Consider the following 22,271-nt stretch of genomic DNA (forward strand, 5'->3'; position numbering starts at 1 on the left):
CTGTATAAAGTCTGCAACTTAATACAGTGAGTAGGAGCCTGGCTAGCGGATGGGGGGCTATTTATGTCTGGCTCCAAGGTAACTGATCTGTAGACAACTTGTAAAAAGAAACAGGAGGGGTCCTGTTCTAAAATCGTATTTTCATGTGCCGAAAAATATGGGACTGAGTGGATTTTTTCAGACTGTTTGGGCTCTGGTTCAGAGGAACCTCTCTGCCTGGACTGTCTGATCTGGCTTGCTGCTTTCTGATGGTAAGGGGTGTTGCACAGATCTGCTTCCCAGGCAATCTGCTGCTTTTGGGCTTGATGCCCTGGCTTGGGCGGAATGGCAGGCCTTGCTGCATCTGCTCTTGCACGGAAGAGCACATGACACCAGAGGGCGCAGTGATCTTTCTCCTTTGGAAACTTGAGCTTGAACTCATCCTGGGCTTACAGACATGGGTGTCAGGTTCAGCCCTCAGTTGGTAATGGTCCATAACACAGCAACACAGCTTGGATTTAAAATAAAGCTAATTTATTTTCTCCAGCCAGGCTTCTGGATGTAATTGTGACATCTAGCTCACAGACAAATGGAGATGGGCTCAAGCATGGACAGTGCTTAGGCATAAACCTATAAACACTTACAGAGTAAACTGGCTTTTTTCCCCTTTGAGTTTGCCCACCTGAACTTTTGGGATAAGAACAGAGGATTGAACCTTCTTTATGTCAGTGTTGCATTGGACTAGCTGACCTCTTGAGGTCTCTTCCAGCCCTACATCCATCTCTATGGTTGCAGTAGGAAGTTACCTGGCCTGGGATCTCAGCATGATTATTATTAGGAACATGCTGGCTATAGTGCTACATAATGTGCATTAAGTAAAGCAGCCTTTCCATATTGCACATCAATGAACATAAATACCAAAGTCTACTCCAGCCTCACACATTATTCTCCCATGACGATTTTAATTTGGTAAAACTTCTTGCCATAAGAATTTTACAAAAGCAAATGACCATCTGTAGAAAGACAATACTTGAACCGTGGCTTTTAGCAATGGTTAGTGAAATTAGTTTTACAGATAGTGGGTTGTGCTCTGTCTTCGCTTGGTAGCTGCTTCTCCTGTATCCTGATCCTAGTAGCTAGGCAACCTATTGCTTGCTTCTTCTAAAGGCGGGGTGGTCAAAACACCCATGTGCTTTTCTGCGTGTACTGACTGAAATCTTTGCTTGCTGTAGCAGCGTGTGGAGTATAAGATGTCCCTTCTCCCCTGCTAGTATCATAATATTTAAGACATTGGGTGCCTCTTTTATGGGACACCTCTTAGTACCTGGGGGCTCCAACAATTAAAAAAATCCTGCACTGCATTTGAAACAGGAAGGATGTGACACCCAGCAATTGAAGTAAAGAGCAGATCTCTGTAGGGGTAGGCTTGCTCTATGGGATTTTTAAACAAGTGGTTTAGTCACTAAAGCAGTAGTGATGTAAGAGCTCTTTCAGCTGGCTTGAGGGGTAGGAAATCAACTTACAAAGAGTGTCACGTGCTAAGAACGTGACATCAGAACTGCCATTGACAGGGTCAGCCCCTAGGTCTGTCTTGCCCAGTCTCCTGTGTCACAGTGGCAGAAAGCAGATGCTGAGAGGGAAAGTGAACAGGATTGGACCAGGGTTTTTCCACTGTTCCTCTCTCACTTGCAGCCTCCAGCAGTTAGTCAGGAAAACAGCTGAAGCCCAGGTCTGGCGACACTCCCCCTCCCCAGGTATCACTCATGATACCCATGTGCCTGCCTGGTGTACAGCCAGCTGCCAACCACCCACCCCGTGTCTTCTCTTAAGAGCCATCTGCACTTTCCTTGAACATGTGATCTCAGTGGTCAGGAAGCCTTTGCTTGCTTCTTTGCAGACATTCCTCCGCTCCCACCCTCCATGCCTTATCACCTCCCTTCACCATCCCGACTGCAACAGCATCTGTGCCCTGAAGATGAGGCACCACTTGCCAAAGCTGGTGTCACGCATTTCAGCAGAACAAAAACAGGGTAACCCAACCTGAAGACAACTGGCTGTCCTGACATTTTTCATGGAGTGGGAAAGAAGACAGTGTCTTTACTCCTTTCAGGGCACAGACGGATGGGGAAGCTTGCTGGACTCCTTTTGTTCCCTCGGTGAGAACTTTGCTGGTCACATTTACATCTAGTCTCCCTAGATGTCATACCCGTGTAACAATGGGAAGTAAGAATTCAGAATTCAGAAACAGCCCTAGGCCCATGTTTGCTGGGATCTTGAGGACATGGATGATCAAGTGAGGCCACTAGCTTCTTTCCCAGAGTGCGTGGATAAGGACATCCATCTCCTCTCCTACTCTGTTAAGGAACACCTCTACCAGCACAGTAAGCTAAGGGATGCCGAAGTCTAGCAGGTAAAGCATGTGCACAGCAACGGAGGGAAGAGGAGTACATTACAGTTCCTCAGTCTCTGGTAAAGTCTGTACCCAGCCACGTGGGGCTCTGTTGAAGCTGGGTCTGCTGGAAAGCAGCTGCAGGCTATTCAAGGTGTCCATCATGGTGTCCATCTCAAAGCTGGATGATGGGAATGGGTCATTGATGAGTGGCCCACCAAATGGAGTGGGAGTCCTGCAGCAGAAAGGAGGAGCACTTAGTGTCTGCTTGGGCAGGTGCAGTGGCAAGCACCCTATGCCAGATCCTCGTGCCTCCAGAAATCTGGCAAGACCCAGGGACTGCCAAGCTGCATCTAAGCAGCCACAGGTGCCACCACAATCCCTGCTTATTTCTGTTCCTGTCACCTGTTGCAGTATTACTCTCACTCAGGCTCTTGGAACCCTAGATCAGTTCTCTTTCTGCATCAGTAGCATTGGTTGGGTGGCAGCCTGTCACTTTGTTAGCACTGTGAGTGCATTAAGAAATGAGGGGAGAGAGACCCTAGCTCTATCTCACCTACAAAGGATGCTACGGTGGGAGAAATCACCCTCTGACCTTTCTTGTCAATGGTGTGAAGCCTGTTCTGCACCACTAGCGTATCCTGACAAGGGGCTAGCATCATTTCAGCACCTCTGGATCATGCGGGCTTAAGGGCAGGAGGTCTGAGATGCATCAGCTTGGTTTCCTTCCAGGCCCTTTAGGCAATGGGATGCTGTCCCGCAGTGAGAAATAGGTGGCGGTTGTAGCTCTAAGCCCTGCTTCTCCACCTGAGGGAAAGGCAGATGAGTCAATTAGGGATAAGCCAGCCTGCCTGAACTGAGCCGCCAGAGCAGTCACAAACTTTCTGCTGTTTGTGGAAGGGTTCATCTTGCTCCCACTGGGATCTCTGGCTTCTCGTTAGCCAGTTTCATCCCACAGACCGGATCCTTTTGCTCAGCTTGATTTATTCTGGAGTGAGGTGATGTGTTTGGGGTGGGGTTGTGATCAACTGAATAGTCATTTCAAACAGTGATTCAGCTCGGCGGATCATGTCATCTCTACCCTGTTTAATTAAATCCAATCGCTGCCCTTTCGGTTTCCTGGTGCTTCAGGCCTCTAAGGAATTAGTGGGGTGGTGGGGAGGCAAGAAGCCGGGCATTACTTCAGCATCTAGCTGTGTTAAATATCAGATCGAGGCTTTAAATAGCAAGGCAGCCTGTTGCAGAGGGGACGGGCACAGGGTGAAACTGGGCAACCTCCCCTGTCAAGTTCTGGCCATAAATAAATGTTGGGCTGGGGAGGGGGAAACTTAAGCTGCTGTCAAAACCAAAGAGCAAGCACCTGCATAGCTCAAACCCCCATGGTGGCAGTGCCCAGGGCAGGGAGCCTGGGGGGGATTATAGACCCTCGATGGAAGGAGCATGATGTTGGAGGAAGAAGCCTTCCCACTCTTTCACCCTTAGCTTCTGGCAGCCAGCATCAGCTAATCTTCCTATTGCACTCCCTGCTGTCCTCCTCACTTTGCCTAGTCTTGCTTGCCCTTCCTCTGTCCAGCTTTGGTGCCTGCCCTGTGTTCTCAGAGCTGTGGGTCCAGTCTGCAGCCCCAGGCTTTCCTCAGCACCCTGCCCTCCAAGCCCTTGCACCCATAATTCTCATATTTCTCCCACCCCGCTGTGTGAGCTGTAAGGCAGGGCAGTGAATGGTTAAGCCATTGGAAGTGATCCCCAGAGCTGGAATTACTGGCCTGGCAGATGCCCGAGAGCCCAGCCATTGGACTGGAGCAGATGGGGACCAGGCAACCTGTTAGCGCCGTGCAAAAGGATTAGCCTGGTACCCTGGGTGCTTCCTGCAGTTGTCAGATGCTTTGGAGAGATGAGAAAGGAGGCTTGGCACTGTCACTAGGCCACAGCCAGGCAGCCTCCCTGCAACTTCAGGGCCCAGAGCCAGTTAAGTAGGGCAGACACCTGGTGCCTCCTTGCCCCCATGCTCCTCTTACTCCCCCTGGAGAGAGTCTCCTTCTCTGGGCTGTGCCCTCAGTGCTGCTCTGAGCTGCTGATTCCTCGAACCCTGTCCCTGACATTGGAGCAAGGGAGTAAGGCTCTTTCTGTCACTGGGAGGCCATGTAAATACCTAACACATGCAGAACTTAGGCTGCTGTGTGCCTGGAATGGGGGACCCCCTTCTCCAGAGATGGGCTTACAGCCTGGGGATGGCCTTGGAGGGCAACAGAGACCTCCTGGCTTCACAGAAACATCTTACCTCAGTCATCCGAAGCTGCCTTTGGTTTCATAGTTTCTAGGGTCAGAAGGGACCTGAGTAGATCATTTAGTCAAACGACCCCAGCAAGGTGTACATCTAGCCTCCTCTTAAAGACCCCCAGGATAAGAGCCAGCGCCACTTCTCTTGGAAGCTGGTTCCAGACCCTAGCTGCCCTGACCGTGAAGTCGTGCCTCCTGATATCTAGCCTAAATCTACCCTCTTGCCAGCTTGTGACGGTTATTCCTGGTCACTCCTGGCAGTGCTCGGGGAACAGGGACTCCCCCAGTGCCTGCTGGTCCCCCCTGACTAGTTTGTAACAGGCCACTAGATCCCCCTCAGCCTTCTCTTTTGGAGGCTGAACAGGTTCAGGTCCCATCGCCTCTCCTCATAGGGCCTGCCCTGCTGCCCCCTGACCATGCGGGTGGCCTCCTCTGGACCCTCTCCATGTTGTCTACATCCCTCTTGAAGTGCGGTGCCCAGAACTGGACGCAGGACTCCAGCTGCGGCCTGACTGGTGCCGCATAGAGTGGGAGGGTCACCTCCCTGGACCTGCTCGAGATGCATCTGTGGATGCAGGACAAGGTGTGGTTGGCCTTCCTGGCCGCATCCCCACACTGCCGGCCCATGTTCATCTTGGCATCAATAATGACTCCAAGATCCTTTTCTGCCTCTGTACTGACAAGAAGGGAGTTCCCCAGCCTGTAGGTATGGTGCCGGTTGTTCCTCCCCAGGTGTATCACTTTGCACTTGCCTGTGTTGAATCCCATCCTATTCTCCCTATGGTTAAAAGGGAAGAGAGAGCCAAGCTTGGGTCATCTCATTGAGGGTGCTCCTTTGTGGTGTTTGAAGAAGGCACCAGTCCCTCCTCATCTCTGAGGATCGCCTTGAAGATCTCCCATGCGTCCCTGAAGCATCTTGTTTCCTCCTGTCCCCTGTTTCCCCCCCCCCCAACTTCTTTGAGGAAGCACCCACTGGGGCCCATAGGCTCTGCCACTGCCAGGCAGCTGTGAGAACGACCAAGGAGGTGCTCACCCTTTCCTAGGGTTGATAGACCTAGAGTCTGGCAGGGGTCTGCAAGGGATGGAGCAAGTAGCAGGTCCCTGCAGGCATCACATTCTCAGACTCCGGCTGAATCCTTGCTATGCTCAGTGCTGCCAGCTTCCCCCTGGGCATCAGGTGCCCATTACCTGTTGAAACTCCTGAAATCCAAGTTACTGAGGTTCTTGGGCGTTTCGGGCAGCTGGCTCTTGCTATCCGCCTGGTAGTCTTTGCTGCTGAGGAACTCCTGCCAGGGGGAGTGGTAGGCCTTGGGGATGGCGGTGAAGTTGAACTTCTCGGGGGGCACTTCCTTCAGGGGACCAGTGTAGCCTGTGTTTGTGAGGGAAGACAGCTGTCGTTACCATCAGAGGGGCCTGAGACATTGCCTTCCCCCTGCCCACCCTTCCTAAAGTCCCCAGCTGTAAAGGGAGACTGTGTTCACTGTCCCATCCTGGTGGAAGCAGAGCTGGGTGAGCAGCAGAGCCAGTGAGGAAGCCATTATTGAGACAAATGACATGCATCTGTCACAGGCCTTGTTTTGTTCTCTCAGGGTTGGGTTTGCTCCAGTACTGGACAATTCAGGTTGCTTTCTATGCAACTGGGAAATTTAGGGATGGGGGGGTGCTTTCCAGGCAGGTCTGGAGGCTGGGAGCCTATTCCCCTCTACCAGCCGGGGGAATCGCATTACCTGCTGCCTCAATGGCCATAAACCAGGTCAGACCCAGAGCAAATAGATCCTGCCATGCACCAGAGAACCCCAGGTGACAGGCAAGCCAGGTCTCCTCCACAGACAGGTAGGCCTTCCTGCCCGGGGGTTTGCTCCATGGTGGGGTGAACATCTGCAGACAGCACCTTACCTGGGGCCAGGTTGTCAGGGTTTAGGGCTTTGCTCATCTGCAGGACCCTGCTGCTCTTCTTGGGCACTTGCGGCGGAGCCCCCTTGGCCGCTGGCGCAATGTGGAGCTCAGTGTGGTAGGTGCCGGTGCCCTCCATACTATTGTCAGCCTTGGGAGGGGAGAGAGCAAGGGGATATGGCTGCAGAGTGGCACTGGGGGGTCTGCTCAGTGTCCCGCACTCAGAGATGGGGGGATGACACCCTTACCCTTCCCCCAGGTCCAAGCCATCTCCGCCCTCTCTGTTAGCGGGCATCACTCACCAACCGTGCATTGGCTGCTCCCCCTGACGCGCTGTGCAAGCCGCTGGCCTCCATCCTGCCAGAGCCCTGCAGAGGACAAGGAGAAGGGTGTCAGTGTTGGGAGGGGCATTGTGCCTTGGGCAGACAGCCTGAATGTCAGCAGCCCCAGTGCCCTCAAAGCCCAGCTTCCAGGCACTTTTGTGGCCATCCAGTGCTCCCATGCCCTTGGCCACCAGCCCCCCCACAGCTTCACGTGACTTTCTTTTAGAGCATATGCTACAGGCAGCTGAGGGGACTTCCTTTGGGTACTGGGATCCCTGTATCCCGGCCTCCAGAGCATCTCAGCCTAGCACCGCCTGCCTAGGAATGGGTTTTCTTGGCGATGGGGCAACTCACGCCTCTGTAGCCGCTGGGATGCTCCAGCACGAAGCGCTGCATCCGCTTTTGCCTCTCCTGATAGAGCCGGGAGCCCCTGTTGGTCTTCAGGGACAGCTCCTCCATCATCAGGTCCTGGGGGATGCTGACCTTCTTGCCCAGGTCCAGGTGGGGGGCTGAGGACACATGCACAGAGCAGGGCCATGAGCACCAGCTGAGCGTAGTGGTGGTGGTGGGGATCCCAAGTTCAAGGATGGAAGAGGGGAGACTGCTGGATGGAGATGGGCAGGAGCGGGGCACGAGAGCACATCACGCATGTTCTGCCTTAGCTGTTTGTTAGCTTGGACCACCTGAGCAGGTGAGCCCAGAGGCCTGGCACCCCACTGGGCTGGGAGCAGACTCAGCCCCACACCCTGGGTCAACCACCAAAGGGAGCAGCCCCCCAGAGACCGCTCGGTGACACCTCTTACCATCCCCTGGGCTCTTCCTCACGATCATCGCCTGCCTCTTCTGCTTTGGCTCCAAGATGGGTGTCGTCTGCCCGGCTAGAAAACAAGAACAGAGTCCGTCAGGGATGGTGCTGGCTGTGGCTAGCTCCTCTGCCCCCCACACCCATCCTGTCCTGGACACAGGGCATCTAGGGGACCTGGAGGCTGAGCCTGCTTCCTCCTGGGCTGCACCCCCATAGGTGTCTGTAACGGCTCCAACGCCCACCCGGCATCTCCGGCTGCCACTCCTCCTGGGCTGTGACTCCACAGCAAGGCGCCCTGTTGTATATCGAGGCAGGGAGCTGCTTTCTGACCCGCCTCACTTGCTCTGATGCCCCCTGAATGGCATGGTGGCATCAGCCTGGCCTCCAACTGCAAAGCTCAGGCACAAATCGCCGCACAAATCGTTGAACTGCTGCTTGGCTTCTTCCCAGCAGCCCCACACCCCACAGGCTGGCATATCAGGAGGGGGGTTGCTTATGCCCAATTCAAGCATCCCACAAGATGCCTGCAGGGCTGGGAGCATAAGCAGTACTGGGGTCTTGCTGTCTATAGACCCAGTGCTGCAGTGCTTGCACCCTTGCAGCCCTCTGGCCTCTGCAAGAGCACTGTCCTTCACCCATGCTCCATGCACCAGCCTTGGGCAAGTACCATCTGGGCACTTTGGACAGCAGAGCTTGTTGCCATCTCCTGCACGTGCCCATACCCAGGCCATGTGGCCTGCAGGAATGCTCCAGCCCCAGCCCCACTCAGCCCCCTGCCCTGTGCTGCCTGATCCCCCATAGCCAGGGCTTTGCCCCGTGCTGTCTCCTGAGCTTGGTGCTATTTTAAGCCGCTGACCTAAGTGGCCTGGGCACCGTAACCTTGCTCCTGGGGGCTGGGGTGCAGTGATTGCAGCCAGGTTGGGTGCAATCTCTGACTGGGGAGCCAGACCCCTGCTGCTGCCTGTCAGCCCCCTGCCAGCTCTGACAGGGTGGAGCTGAGCAGGGGCTGGAGTTGCTGGGATGATGAGGGCTATTCCTCCTCCCATGAACCCCCCGCAGAGGACTCAAGGGGGAGATCCTGGCTCCCCGCGGCCATGGCTGGAGGCATCTGGGGGGGATTCTCCGGAGCCGCTGTCTGTGAGAGGCCTTGAGAGTCCCCAGACACCCCCAGACCTTGCTGAAGCCCCCCGTAGGTGTGACTGCCCCTGCTGGTGTCTCATCCCCTTGCTCAGACATCACCCCCAGCCTTCAGCGAAAGGCCCCTCCTTGGGTCTGACCAGGACGGGCCAATCCTGGATGCCATTGACACGCCAGGCTGTATGGTGCCCTGTCCTGCAGGCTCCGGTCTCCAGCACCCCTGGACCCCCAGGACTGTGCCAGGGGACTCAGTGCAGAAGGGAGCAACACCCCTGCTGCAGTCACCTACCTCACCAGGGAAGGAAAGGCTTGCACAAACCCCACTCGGCAGCTCTGTGGCCCCACACCTCAGCCCTCTCTATGCCACTCTTGCAAGCAGGACGGGAGTGGAGAGTCTAAGGGACTCGTCCCCGTTACAGCTCGGTCCGGCTATTTCTGTCTGGGAAAGGAGGCGGGGGCAGAGCAGGCACTTGGGAGCTGAAGCACCAGCTGCTGAGAGCCTCAGAGCACACCAAGACACGGGAGGTGTGTGCACAGGACACTCCAGTTCATGTACACATGCACACACCTGTGCATGCATTCACACCTGCACACACTACTGCATGCATTTACACACACACACTCTCAATCCCTCTCTTTCTCCAGTGTATGCATTCTCACACACACGCCATGCATGCATTTTCACAGGTACACGCACATCCAATCACCAGGGTATCTACACACATACCGATGTGTGCATTTATACACACATGTGCACAGAAGCATGCTGGTATACACACACACAGACACTGCACTTACATACACCCTCTAGACACATGCCACATACACAGAAGCATGCAACATGCACATCACACGTGCCTATATGCCTGCACACTTGCCCACATGCTGCAGAACCCAGTGTGACGGTGTTAAGGGGCAGCTCAGGTGGCATGTAGATGCTCTCTCTCTGTCACGCCCACCCACCAGTCTGTGCCCAGACCAGCTCCACTTCCCCTCCCCCCTCCATGCAGTGCAGGCAGGCAGAGACCCAATCACTGCTCCCACAGCCCTGGGCGCTCCCAGCTCCTTGGCCAAGGTTGAATGTGGTGGCAATGCTGGACACGCATGAGGAGGCGTGTGCACACCAGACAAGCAGGGTTAGCCCATGGCCTTGCTCTGGACTGGACCTGCATATGAGCTGAGGGCTGCCATGGGGCTGTGTGGTGCCCCTGTGTGTGCCACGTCCTGGGAAACAAAGGATGGGATCGTGACCCCAGAGGCCTGATGCTGGAGCTCTATTCCTGGGTGTCTAAGACCTGCTAGGGCCTGTCTTCCAGGGCATGACAGAGGCAACGTGCTGAGTACAGGGAAAATGAAGGGCACAAACTCCCAGGGATGAGACTGTGTGTGTGTGGGAGCATGTTCGTGAGAGTCAGCCCAGAGTGAGTGTGCATATGTGTGCACGCGCATATGTGCAAGACTCAGCCCAGAGAAAGTGTACGTGTATGTGTGTGCGCGCATGTGCAAGGCAGCCCAGTGTGTGTACTCTTGGTGCTAGTCATTCACTGCGGCTGCCCCCTGGTGGTGAGTCTTGATCACTGCAGGGTCTGGGGCTATTGGGCTCCAGCCACCGGATCGGGCCCGCCGTGTTGCCCACTGCTTAGAGGCTCTTCCAAGCTCCTTGCTTCTGCCCAACCCGCCTTCAGCCACCTCTGGTAAAGGTCATTACACAGCTCCCATTGCAGCCCATATCACTACCTGAGGCCTTTCTGCTAGGGAGAGGGGAGGAAGAGCTACTGGCAATACACCAGTCCCAAGAGAAGGCAGGGAGCTGGGTAAGGAAAGATCCCCCAAACACCCAAGAGCTGAGGCCCAGGGACTTTCAGGTCCCCCCTCCACAAGCTGCTGTGGCACAAACTGAAATGCATTAAGCCCCAAAAACATCTTCACTCCCTTGCCACTGTACCATGTGCCAGTGACGCACTGCACGGCTGTGTGTGTGTCCATGTGTGTCTCTCCGGGCTCACCAATATGCCCACCCCTGCAAGCCGATGCCCTAGGCAGGCTAGAAAGAGCACAAGCAGGCTGGGATAATGCCAGGTTTATTTCTGAGCTCAGTATACAATAGCGTGGCAACACGCAAGGCGGTGGCAGCCTGTTGCAAGCTGGGGGGCTTGCTGAGGTCCCCGAGAAGGAGCACTCCCAGCAGGCCAGTCCCACAGGGACTCTGGGCAGCCTGGAAATGCTCCAGCCTCTGCAGAGCATCCCCAGTTGCATGGATCCCTGCAGGCAGCGTGTCCGAGCCGTGTCCAAGCAGAACATGTATGCATACATGTATGTGCAGGGGGCAGCATCGTGTGCCAAGCAGGCCTGCACCTGGAGAGGCTGGCAAGGGGTTTCTGCAGGGAGCGCAGCTGCCAGGGGGGTTCCCTATGGTGCAGGGGCTAGTTTTACCCCTACCAGCATTCGTGTTGACCCAGCGCGGGGGCCAGAGCAGCACTGGTTGGCAGGAGGACGATGCCGGACCAGCCTTGGCATCAGTGGCTGCATCATTCCTGTGTGACTACACCCATGCCTCTGGAAAAAAGCACTGTCCTAGCCTCCTCATTCCCATGCCACCAGCAGGGACGTGTGGCTTCTAGCCCCCCAGCTCCGCTCCCTTCCCAAGTCCCAACAATTCACCCCAGCTCCTGGTCCTGGACAGCAAAGCTCCCTCTGCCCTGAGGATCCAAGAAACCCAACCGCCCATGAAACAGGGTCTGGGCCAGTATTCTGCTGCCTTGCTGGTCAGCGTGGGATGAAGAAGTGAACCCCCCTCTCGCATTTCTCCTGTTTTCTTCCTCTCTGACACTACAGGGAAAATACTGAAGGCAGCAAAGCCTTCTCCAGGCCAGCAGGGTGGAAAGAGCCATTTCTTCCCCTTAAAGAATTGTGCTTGGTTGGGAACATTGGACCTGTGGTGCTCAAGGACTTGAGCAAGTCCCCTAGCTCTGCTCCTGGGGGACCACTGGGTCCCACCCCCATACATGCATTTCCAGGGGATGAGGACACCCGATGGGACCCGCTTTCCCTGCCTGTCACCCTGCACAGGTCACAACAGATACCGAGACATTGTATGTGATGCCCCTGCCTCTCACAAAGCCACGATGTCCTGCTTCACTGGCGGAGGCCACGGGGGGGGGGAGTCCCGGGTGCAGCCTGGTTGGGTGCAAGGGATGCATATGCATCCACTGGGATAGGTCTGGACCCAGGATGTCCTCAGTCTCCAGCAAGCCCTTGTGCTGTCCCTGGTGCCTGTGCAGCCAAGTCTGTGTGCCAGGGCAGCAGCTGGGGCTGGGGGTCAGGAGGACATGGCCCCTACCCCGCCTGGGGTGGGGGGCTGGGGAAGGCAGCGGGCTCTGCACAGGTGAGGATAGAGCCGCCGGCACCCGGGATCATGGTGGAGGGGCGCTGACTCCTGCCTTTAAAGGTTAGGGTGACAAAAATAGCCAGAGCTAAGGAGCACCTGATGTGCCCCGTGCTCCCTGCCACTCACACCATGGGCTGCGAGCCATGAGAGTGAGGTGAGCTGGTGGAGGGGAAGGACACCCCCCGGGAATCCCCAAGGTGACTTCCTCTAGGGGCTCCTCCGCCTCCCCTGCACCCTGGGCTCCTTCCCGGTGGTCTGCAAAGCCCCTGGAGTCCAGCAAGTGCAGGTCAAGGGCAGCAGGGAGAGAGTGAGTCCTGTCTTGGCCAGGACCATGTCACTGAGAGGTCCAGCTCTTTCACCCTGCAGGGCTCAGGATCCTCCACTCCGAACCACCCGGCCTCTCTTCCCTCCACGTGGATTAGAGTTACTGGTGGCCAGAAGGGAGCTATGGCTCAAGGGGTCAGTGCATGCCCGGTGCAGCTACAAATCTCCCCGCCTCGCCAGGGCTGGAATGGGCGCCAGCTGGGGGAGCTGGCAGCAGCAGGATGGGGAGGGTGCAGTCCACATGCCCTATGCCCACATCACGGGGCCACCAGCATCTCTGGGACCACGTAGCTCTCTGCAGCAGTACGGAGAAGCCACGTCTCTGGAGCAGGTCAGGAGTGGAGCATGAGTCCTGCAGCTCCCGGGAGAGGCAGTGGGGCCATCTTGACTTCAGCCCCCTCAGCTCTGTGCTCCAGGCACGCACCAGGCTCCCAGCCCCTGGGGAAAGAGCCAGGGCCAGGGGGCCAGAGCACACAGCAGCCTTCATCAAGGGCACAGCCAGGCAGGGAGCTGGAAAGGTCGGGACTGGCAGGCTGCATTAGGCAGGGCAGTCTCAGTGCCGCTGGGGGCTGGTGCCTTCTCCCTGGGGTCTGCCGGGCACAAGCAAACCCAGCCTGGGGTTCTCCAGTCCCACTCAGGCTCAGCCACCATTGCTGACTCCGATCAACATCCAGGAGAGCAAACCTCATGCTGGAGTTACATAGAGCCAGCGAGGTCCTAGGGCTGGTGGTCATGAGCCAACAGGTCCGTCCTGCCTGGGGATGAGGTCTCTGCCTTGGTCGAAGCCTCCAGCGAGCAGCAGGCTGTGAGAGAGGTGCTGAAAAGGGTCCGTTTGCTGGGTAGGGCCCCACCGACCCCATTTCACCGCCTGGGCTCGGTGGCCAGGTCTCTGTGCTCTGCAGCTCCATCCTCCCCCGCCCTCCCCCAGCCTAGGAGGTGCAGGGAGCCTCAGAGGGCAAGCTTGCCCGCTTTAGCCGCAGGCTCCCGTTCCAGCCCCGTGGGCAGATGTTGAAGCTGCGGATGCCAGGGGACTTGGCCCCGGAGTCTTCCGAGTCGAGGGAGACGTCGGAGTCCGTCGGCGAGCGCGAGGTGTAGGGTTTCGCGGGGGACCGCGCCCCCACCGGGGGGCTCTTGAAGAGCAGAGAGGAGGCAACGAGACTCCCAGGGCTGGGGCAAGTGGAGGTGCTGGCTGGGAGCCCCCCGGCATTGTGGGGAGGCACGAAGACTCTGTGGTCGTCCGTCCACGTGGCTTTGGGAGCTGGCAGGGAGTTCCCGTGGCTGCTGGACGCACCAGCCCTGGCGCCGCGGGCTGCTCTCGGGGACTGAAGCGGGCTCCGTTCGGTGGGGGACCAGGCCCCTGGGGTCCCGGTGCTGCCCTGTCTGGGCCCCTCCAGCCTCAGGGATTGCAGCGGGCTCAGGCAGGGGCTGTCAGCACCCCTGGCGGGGGGTGAGAAGGGCTGGATGCCCTCGGTGCCCGGCGCTTTGGGCGATGAGCTCTTCCTGCGGGCGGCATTGATGATGTTCCTGGCCAGGCGTGCTTGCATTTGCCGGCTGGCCTTGAGGTCGGGCTCCTGCCGCAGTGGGGACAGGGACCTGTCGCTCCAAGCTGGTGACATGGGGGGAGGCGAGGGGCTGGCGAGATGGCGGAGCTCGGCCAGGCTCTCCTCGGGCTCTGGTAGCAGGCTCGGGCTCAGCCAGCCATCGAGGCTGCCCATGCGGGGCATGAACCGTGGCACGCAGGTGGGAGAGGCGGGGAGGGAGCTGCGTCTGTCCTGCGGAGGGAAGGGAGAGTGCATTAGTGTCCCGCAGCCCCAGGGAGGCCCGTGCATGGCAGGGACAAGCAATGCCCATCCTGAGCTCGGCCATTGCCTCTCTCTCCCTCCCTCCCCCAGCACCTTTGCAGAGTCCTCCATCTCCTCCAGCAGCCACAGGCTTTCCCCAGGACCTCCTGGCTCTGTCTGCCCAGCCTAGCAATGCTTCTGGACCCGAAACACACAGCCACGGGCCCAGCCACCCCGACACGGACACCGGGGAGGGGCCATGGGCTTGTAACCCCCCCACCCCAGGGAGGGCCACGTGCGTTGTGAAAGGGCTTGTACAAGGCCAGCATGGGACCAGCTGTGCTGTGCAGAGGCTCACAGGGCACCACACTGCTCGTTCAGCGGTGGTGGGAAGCAGGCGCCGGGGCTTGGCGTGGTCCCTGCACCCTGCCAGCGGAGGGGTGTGCTGCCCTACCCGCCTCCTGCCCACGCTGGGAGATGCTGCAATGTCTCCTGAGCTGGTTTGAGATCTCCGAGGCGGAGGCAGCACTAGCCTCATGCAACCCTCCCTCGTGCCGAGATGCACAGCAAGCGGGAGAGTCTCCAGGCACTGCCCACGCAGGGGAACTCCAGGAGCAGGCCCAGGCGTGCTCGGCCTTCGCAAGCACCCACCCTGGCTTGGCAGCTGGCGCGTCGTGCGGCACTGAGCTCAGGAATACGCCCGATGAGAGCTCTCTGCAGCAGCCGGCACCAGGGAGCGGCCTTGGCTGCCCCCACGGCAGCTGCTGCCTGGAGAGCCAGGCAGTGACTGCTGGGCGCCTGGCTGGGCATGTGTGGGCCCGGGCACTCTGGGCATCTACCCGGTGTCAGCCCACAGTTGTGCCAAGGGTTTCAACCCCGTCCCATCCATGCTCACTCGTTCCTGCCACCTGCACAGTCCAAAAGCAGAGCCGTGTATTGGTGCCCAGGACCCCAGGCTGAGCTGCGTGGGGGAAAGCTCGTGACACTGCAGGAGCTGGAGCAGTGCAAAACACAGCCCAGAACAGTCGCTGCCCTGTATCCCAGAACAGGAGCCACGCGGGGCAAAACCTTGCTAACCAGGCTGTCGCTGCATGCCAGCCCGGTTTTAGTTGGCACCCGGGCAGCTCAGCTGGAGGGCACAGACCCACAGCGAGGGCCACCTGATGGCGCAAGGCCGAGTCCCTCTTATCCCAATAGTTGGGATCCCAGGATGTCCTCAGCTGGGATCCCGATTATTCCCTGATAGTTGGGATAACCCCTTTGCAAAGTACACCTGGGAAATAGCACCCAGAAAAGCAACTTGTCACCAGAGTGGGTGTGTATGAGATAGATAGACAGATAGATAGATAGATAGATAGATAGATAGGATGGTGGCTGGGAAATGGGCTCAACACTCATGTGCTCTTTCGGTAACCCTTGCCAGGGCCTTTGGAGGAACAGAGTAGGTTCCTTCCAGGACATGCAAAGTCCATCTCAAAGTCCCTCCCGCCCAGCCCTACTGCCTGGGGTGGCACGTGGAGTAGGGGAAGGGGCAGGTCAGCCCCTGGAGCAAGGACCAGCTTCGTTCTGCATGGGCACAGCGCTCACCACGCCAGGCCCTGGCTGCAAGCTGCTCTCGCAGCACCGGGAAAGATGCAGCCCGGCCTGTTTGTGCTGCTGGAGGAGCCCGGAGAGGAAAGCACAGAGACAGAGCGGAAGTGGCAGAGGAGTGTATTATGGAGCAGGGAAGTTACAGCACCATCACAGAGAAAGTGGCCTAGGAGACCTTTGCCTGCTTCCTGCCGGGGGTTACTGCTGTTTCCATCAGGTTTCCAATCCTCAGGCCAGGCAGGGAAAGCCCCGGCCTCCCCTCCACCTGCTTTGTCTCTCTGGGATCTCTGAGTGTTGGGATATCCCACAGGTCACTCCCAGGCCCTCTCCAGGAAGAGCCACCAGCCAACGCATCCCCAGCTAGAGCCATGATCTAATTAGGAAATGAGATCTGCCCAGGTGCTGCCTCCCCGTCTAGCTGGCAAGCATCTCTGCCCGGCGAGCCTCGGGGCCAGCTCCCCCATGCGGGGCTGCAAGCTGAGCTTGGTGGGGACTTGCATCCCGCCACAGGGGAAGGTCCCCAGGACCCCTCCACTCATGGCTGGGGCCTCAGGACATGGAGAGCAGACTCCTAATGACTCCTGCCAGCCGGGCTGTGAGCAGAATGGGTCACGGAGAAGCCCACATGCATCATGCCCTTGCCCCCTTTGCTCCCTGCACTAGCGCCATCAAGCCCTCCCCAGCTGGGGGTCCAGCGCTGCAGCCCTCACCCCACTGGAGGGGCACAAGGGGAACGAGCATCCTCCCCTCCACACCGTGCCTCTCACGAATCCCCAGCCCAGCTCCCAGGGGTCACAGCCGGATGGGGCCCAGACCCCGGCCGTCCGTCCATACCCTGCCTACGCGCTTGCCCGCAGCCCCTGGCCTGCAAAGCTCCCGCCGGGGGCACCTGCGTGAGAACAGCACAATCCCGCCCCATGCTCCTACATGTCCTTTCTTGGCTCAGTGGTGCCCAATTACAGGGCGAGCAAAGCAGGCCCCGTAATTATTGTGTGCGGCAGCACATCCTCACTTTGCCCCCTTCTGCCATGCGTCCCCGGCACTGATTTACTGCCGTCCACTGTCTGGCCCCGGGAGCGCTGACAGCGGCGGGACAGGGCGGCAGCTGAGCTGGCCGGATCTCGGAGACAAAAGAGCAGGCGGCCACCTTCGGGCGAGCCGGCGGCTGGAACCGCACGCGGCTGTTTCACGGGCAGCTCGCCTTGCCGAGCCTGGCTGAGCCTGATGGAGCCAGGCGCCGAGGGGCTATGAAGTGCAAGGGGGCCATTTCACAGGCCCACTACTGTTACGGATCGGCCCTTGGCCTCTGTTTTACCCTGGATGGTTTATCAGCAGCCAGCCAGCGCCAGCCCGGCCTAACACACCTTGCAACGGTGCTTTCCTGCTGAGTGTGAATAGCTCCCGCCAGAGCAAGAGAGATCCCCACAACCTAGCACCTGAAGCTGAGAAGTGTGGTAGTCCACGTGTGAGCAGAGATGTTTTCAGACCTGAAGCCAAGGGCCAGGCCCCCCGTCTCTGCTCCTGAGCTAACGGCATATCAGAAATCAAAGGGCCTGGCTTTTTAGCCCGGGGGGGGGGGTCAAAAAGGACCTGTCCGAGCTGTGGGAATGAATTTTCTTTTCTTCCAGTGCAACTCTCTTTTTTCCACACAAATGTTTTCTGCAGAAAATGCAGAGGGGAGCTGGAGTTGGGGTTTTTCCCCCCACCTTTTTCTATGACTTTCCTGTTTGCGACAGGGCACAATGACACCGGCTCTGCTCACCCACTTCCACCCTCTCCACTGTTGGCTCTGATGGGAACCAGTGGGGCTCAGCTGGGACTGGGTGGCAGGGCACGGCTTGTTTGTAAAGCAGAGACCTTGGTGTGGATTTGGGTTCCTGGTGATAGGCATCCAAGCTGGCATATCTTGCTCTAAACGCGTGCATTATAATGGCAGGTGGCAACTGCCCCAAAAGGTGGTCAGCTGAGGGGAAGCAGGGGCAGCCACCTTCGCCCTAGATCTGAAGCCTCCCAGGTCCTTGCTGTTGCAAACAAATACTGCGGCTCGGTGTCCCTGGGGCCGGCGGGCACAGGCTCACCCCACGGCTGCTGTGCTATCCTCATCGAGGAGGCAGGTTTGCTCCCTGGCCCATCCCACCTGGCTAGTAACACAAGTCTGCAAAGCTACCCAACCTGCCGGCAAAGATGGCCAAGACCTGGGAAGGGGGTACGCAGTGGGTGAGTGATTCCCTTCCCACTCCCCAGCCAGGACACAAGCCCCTAAATCTCACCAAGAACGAGGAGCCAACACTACTCTGGGCAAACGCCAGCGTGGGTAGATGCTAGGAAGTTCCCTTCCTTTCCCTGCAGCCCTGTTGCCATCACCTGCGCCTGCAGCTCTCCCTTGACTTTGGATGGTGTAACCTAGTCCACAGCACAGAAGAAAATGAGGCAGAAAAAGAAAGGAGACAGAGATGAATATTAGGGGAAGGACAAGGCCCCTGTCCCAGAGGCTCTTTGGTAGCGTGCGGGGGGGCTTTGAAAGTCAGTGGAGCAGAAAGGCTGCGGGCGCGCGGCAGTCACAGAGTGCGGAGAGGACGCGGCGAACGCTTTGCAGAGCAGAGGTGGAAACTCAGGTGAGGAAGGAAGGTTAAGCCAGAAGTTGGGAGCTCCAGAAAGTTTCCAAGCGAGAGAGAAGAGAAGGCATCAGAGTCCCTGCCACCTCCGCGACCCATCTTCACGTGTGTTGGCTCGGGTTATCGTTACACCCTGATGTCGCGCTGCATCCACACGCCGCTTTCCTCTCCCTCCGGAGCCAGGTCTGCAAGAGCACCCGGGGCCGGCTACCCCGGCACCGCAAGCATCGCGGCTCCCTCTCCAGGGGCTTTACACTACACTGCATCTCACTTCCAAAGCGGGGCCCTGCACTGGATGCAGTCCAGACCCTACTCCTCCGGCTGAGCACAACCGGCTGGCGGAGAGCGCTCCACCCGGCGGACAGCGGAGGCCTGGCTACACAAGAGCACGCTATTGGCATTCAAACCCTCCAAGCTATTTACGTGGTTGTTGCTGCTTTGTTTCACTTTGCTTAGTTTTTCGCACATCAATCACCAAGGAGAGGTGATCTTGGCTGGGTCGGACAATCCTAGATCACCCCCTGCCAACGCCGTTACTTGAAGTAAAAAGAAGGCTTCCACACCTGGGCTTCAATCCCTGCGCTCCGGGTGGAGTACGACGGTCTAGGAGCTTGGAAGACTCCTCTGGCTGCTGGCAACAGCACCCGGGATGGGGAAGCCACAGGGACCTCCAGGGGGGCTCTGGCACTTGCTCGGATGTCTTGGGTCGTGGGGACAGTCCCAGCGGTGGCAGAAAAAGGACGGGACGCGGGTCTGCTCGAAATCGACAGGGCCGGTGGGTGCAGAACAGGGGAGGGTGGCAAGGGAGCGGTCGGGCAGGGGGTTTGCCTCGTGTACGCCTGCGGGTCGGGCGGCATGGGCTTTGGCGGCGGTGCCCCACGCGGCAAAGACCTCAGGGGGTCCTTAGAGGGTGAAAGGATGAACAAGGATGGCTGGAGCTGATACGGCTGCTGCTTGGAGATCTCCAGCTCCTTCTGGGCAATCTCGCTATCTGTCACGTAGCCGCTGTACAAGGAGGCCGGCGGCGTCTTGGCGGGGCGGGAGGGACTCTTGACCGCGTGTCTGGAGACCATGGGCGATACGGGCATGCTGGGATCGTACTTCCATGAAGGAGGCAGTGACATGGTGGGCGACGGCGACCTGGCGGCATGAGGGTGGGCGGGGGACTCAATGACGTACTTCTCCATCCGCGACTGCCTCCGGGCAAACAGCTCGGCCCCTTTTCCCTTGGCTTCCGTGAGGCTTTGGGTAGGCTTTATCTTAGGTTTCGGCTGGATCCTCGGGGACCTCAGGCACGAAGACCAGGCTGGGGGATTGTCAGCAGGGGCCAAGTGAGGCCCGGCTTTGGGTGCATTTTCATGCAAGAAGTTGGAGGCTTCGGCCCCGAGGGCAAAGGGCTCTTCCTCTGGGGCTGGCTCTCCGTGATCCTTCTGCTTCTTCCTGCTGTCTGCGTTCTGCACTAAATTCAGCAGATCCGGGTTGGGGCCCAGCTTGGGCTTCTCCACAAAGGTGAACATGGACTTTTTATTCCCCCGCCGGGTTATGGACTCCTCCAGGACCCCCGTTTTAGGCACGGGCGCCGATTTGCTTTCCACGCTCCTCGGGCTTTGTATAAGGAGCGGCTTCTGCTCGGGGCTAGGATACAAGGCTGAATAGGCTGGCGGTGACCAGACTCTCGTCACCGGAGGAGGGCTGGACAAGGTCTCGGTGTAGGTGGGCGGCTCAGGGAGGTCCACCGCGGGCGGTTTCTCAGCCGGTTGACTTGGCACAGCGGAGGACTGCGTCCCAAAGGGCCTGGCCGTCCTGTTCTTCACCGGCTTGGGTTTGGCCAGGGTGAGGTGCACCTCGCAGTACTGCCTTTTGGGCGCCCCGTTCTGCTCCTTGCTGACCCCCGGGACCGTTGGCTGTTGGCTGGCAGCAGGCACGGCGTCCTCTTTCTCGGGCGCCGGCATGGGCGGCTCGGTGCCGAGAGCCTCTCCGTTCTTCTCCTTGTCGACGACGGGCGCGTCGTGCATCTCTGCAAGAACCACCGGGCTCTGCGCCATTTCTTTGAGGCCATCCGGCGTGCTCTTCTCATGGACGGTTGCTGGTGCGTGCTGGCCGCCGTCAGGTTCATGCACCCCATTGGTGGCTGCCATCTCTGTGGTCTCCTTTAAGTAGACGCTTAGAGGGACCAGGGGAACGTCCTTGCTGGGAGACCCCTCGAGGGATGGCAGCGTGCTGGCCTGAGAGGGCATCTCCTCCCCGTTCCCAGGAGAGGACCGTGGTTTTTCTAAAGGAGCGTTGTCCTCGTAGGCCTCCATCATGTCTCCGCGTGCCGGCAGCCCGGGATACTCAGCGCGGCGTGACCCTCCTGGCTCGCGGCTACCTTCTGCCGGCCGGCTCAAGCTCAGCTCCGTCCCATGGTGCAGGGTGCCGCGTGGCAGGGCCCGGGGGCCGTCTCGAACAGCCGCTTGCTGCCTGCTGCTGCCAAGGCTTTCGGAGGTGAACTCGTTCACGCGCTGCTTGCGCCGGTGGAAGAGCAGCACGCCTTTGGAGCTGGAGCAGGGCGGGGTGGCGAGCTGGGCTGCGATCCTCTGGCTCCGGGCTTTGGCCTCCTTCAGCTCCTTCTCCGAGAGGCTGGCGCTCCGGGAGAGATCTGCAAGGACAAGACGGGGAGAGCGGTGTCAGCCAGAAGGGAACAAGGAGCCCAGAGGAGATACGGACCCATTTCTCTCTGCTCACTTACTTCTCGACCCACTCTCACACGCACACACCCTTTTTGCTCAAGGCTTACAGAAAAAAATCCAAACACTGAATCCCTGTCCCGACCCCCGTGATTTCCCACAAGCACTATATGCCCCCCCCCCCATGCTTTTGGGATGAAACGGGCTTCTCCAGGACACACTGGGGTTGCCCTTCAGGGACAGTACATGGAGGGCAAATGGAAGATGATGGAATTACATCTGTGCAATGTGGGGAAGCTGAAGGCATCCTTTAAAGCTGGGGGTGCTGCTAGGATGCAGATAAACTTGCTTGACAACATTACAACCAGCGTGACGCTCAACCAGGACTTTGCCCTCCAGCCTGCTGCAGGAGGGAAGTCTCTGTGCCAGGTGTGTGCTGCTCCCTAGACAACAGGAACCTCCTTCCCACGTACGAAGGCCCGTGGTAGCGACAGATGCCGAGCAGGGCTGGTGCGGAGAAGCAAAGGGGCCGGGAGGCTTTTCCACATCGTGTTGGCTTGGAGAGGCAACAGGCACCAGAACCAAAGCAGCATTTCAGGGGTGCTTTCCAGCATCTCCACCCCCAGCTCCTTTGAAGTCCAAACTCCTGCAAGAACAGCTCTTACACATTCCCGTGGCATGTCCCCATTTGCCCGCAGGTAACCAAAAGGTGGGATTGGGGCCCTCAGTTACTACAACAATTATCTGAGCCTTTTCCAGACTGAGAAAGGTCTGATCCGGGCAATGGGTAAAAGTTTCCTCCACCCGTTTTCTCGTCTCTGTGGTACCAGTGAGCTGCCAGGAGCTTGCATCCGACTGCAAGAGGAGGAGAGGGGGAAAGTGCTTTTTCTATCAACTCAGCATCTCCGGAGGCCAGCGGGAGTGCCTGGATATCTCCCACGTGCCTGGATCGGGGGCGTTATGTGTAAGCCAAACACATGGGCATGGCAGCCTGTCGAGGCCTGAAGAGCCGGCTGCATGCATCTCAGCTTCCCCACGGCCTCATCTCCTTGGAGGAGAGGGAACAGTCCTGGGCCCTTCGCTCCTGCCACCAATGGCCAACAA

General features: G+C 58.3%; 2 protein-coding genes across 15 annotated transcripts in view; both read right to left on the minus strand.

Annotated features, from left to right (window-relative positions):
- Positions 1–496: 496 nt before the first annotated feature.
- On the minus strand, positions 497–9,743 carry MYOZ3 (myozenin 3). The gene is made up of 7 exons (XM_090020578.1): positions 9,093–9,743; positions 7,665–7,739; positions 7,216–7,370; positions 6,841–6,906; positions 6,542–6,689; positions 5,834–6,014; positions 497–2,603 (listed from the first exon to the last, which is right to left on the minus strand). The coding sequence occupies exons 2-7, from the start codon at positions 7,690–7,692 to the stop codon at positions 2,429–2,431; spliced, it is 753 nt and encodes a 250-aa protein (XP_089876704.1). The 5' UTR covers positions 7,693–7,739; positions 9,093–9,743; the 3' UTR covers positions 497–2,428.
- A 1,108-nt stretch (positions 9,744–10,851) lies between these two features.
- The window catches only part of SYNPO (synaptopodin), a 44,531-nt gene continuing 33,111 nt past the window's right edge, over positions 10,852–22,271 (minus strand). For 13 of the 14 annotated variants that reach the window (XM_090020569.1, XM_090020572.1, XM_090020568.1 and 10 more), the window contains 2 exons: positions 19,065–21,139; positions 10,852–14,287 (listed from right to left, as the gene is read on the minus strand). In XM_090020569.1, coding sequence (XP_089876695.1) covers positions 13,445–14,287; positions 19,065–21,139 — 2,918 coding nt within the window. In that variant the 3' untranslated portion in view covers positions 10,852–13,444. Of the gene's footprint in view, positions 14,288–19,064; positions 21,140–21,444; positions 22,263–22,271 lie in introns of those variants that run through there. The other variant, XM_090020574.1, reaches the window with a different exon arrangement.

This window comes from Crocodylus siamensis, chromosome 10 (assembly GCF_052110815.1).
Source record: "Crocodylus siamensis isolate JL-2025a chromosome 10, ASM5211081v1, whole genome shotgun sequence".
Lineage (NCBI taxonomy): Eukaryota > Metazoa > Chordata > Crocodylia > Crocodylidae > Crocodylus > Crocodylus siamensis.

Bases quoted from the DNA above. Each gene is read 5' to 3' on its own strand.
- MYOZ3 (XM_090020578.1), bottom strand. From the start codon at position 7,692: ATGATCGTGAGGAAGAGCCCAGGGGATG. The intron at 7,371-7,664 runs GTAAGAGGTGTC...ATGTGTCCTCAG, and splicing joins GAGGAAGAGCCCAGGGGATG to CCCCCCACCTGGACCTGGGC. The intron at 6,907-7,215 runs GTGAGTTGCCCC...TGTCCTCTGCAG, and splicing joins ATCCCAGCGGCTACAGAGGC to GGCTCTGGCAGGATGGAGGC.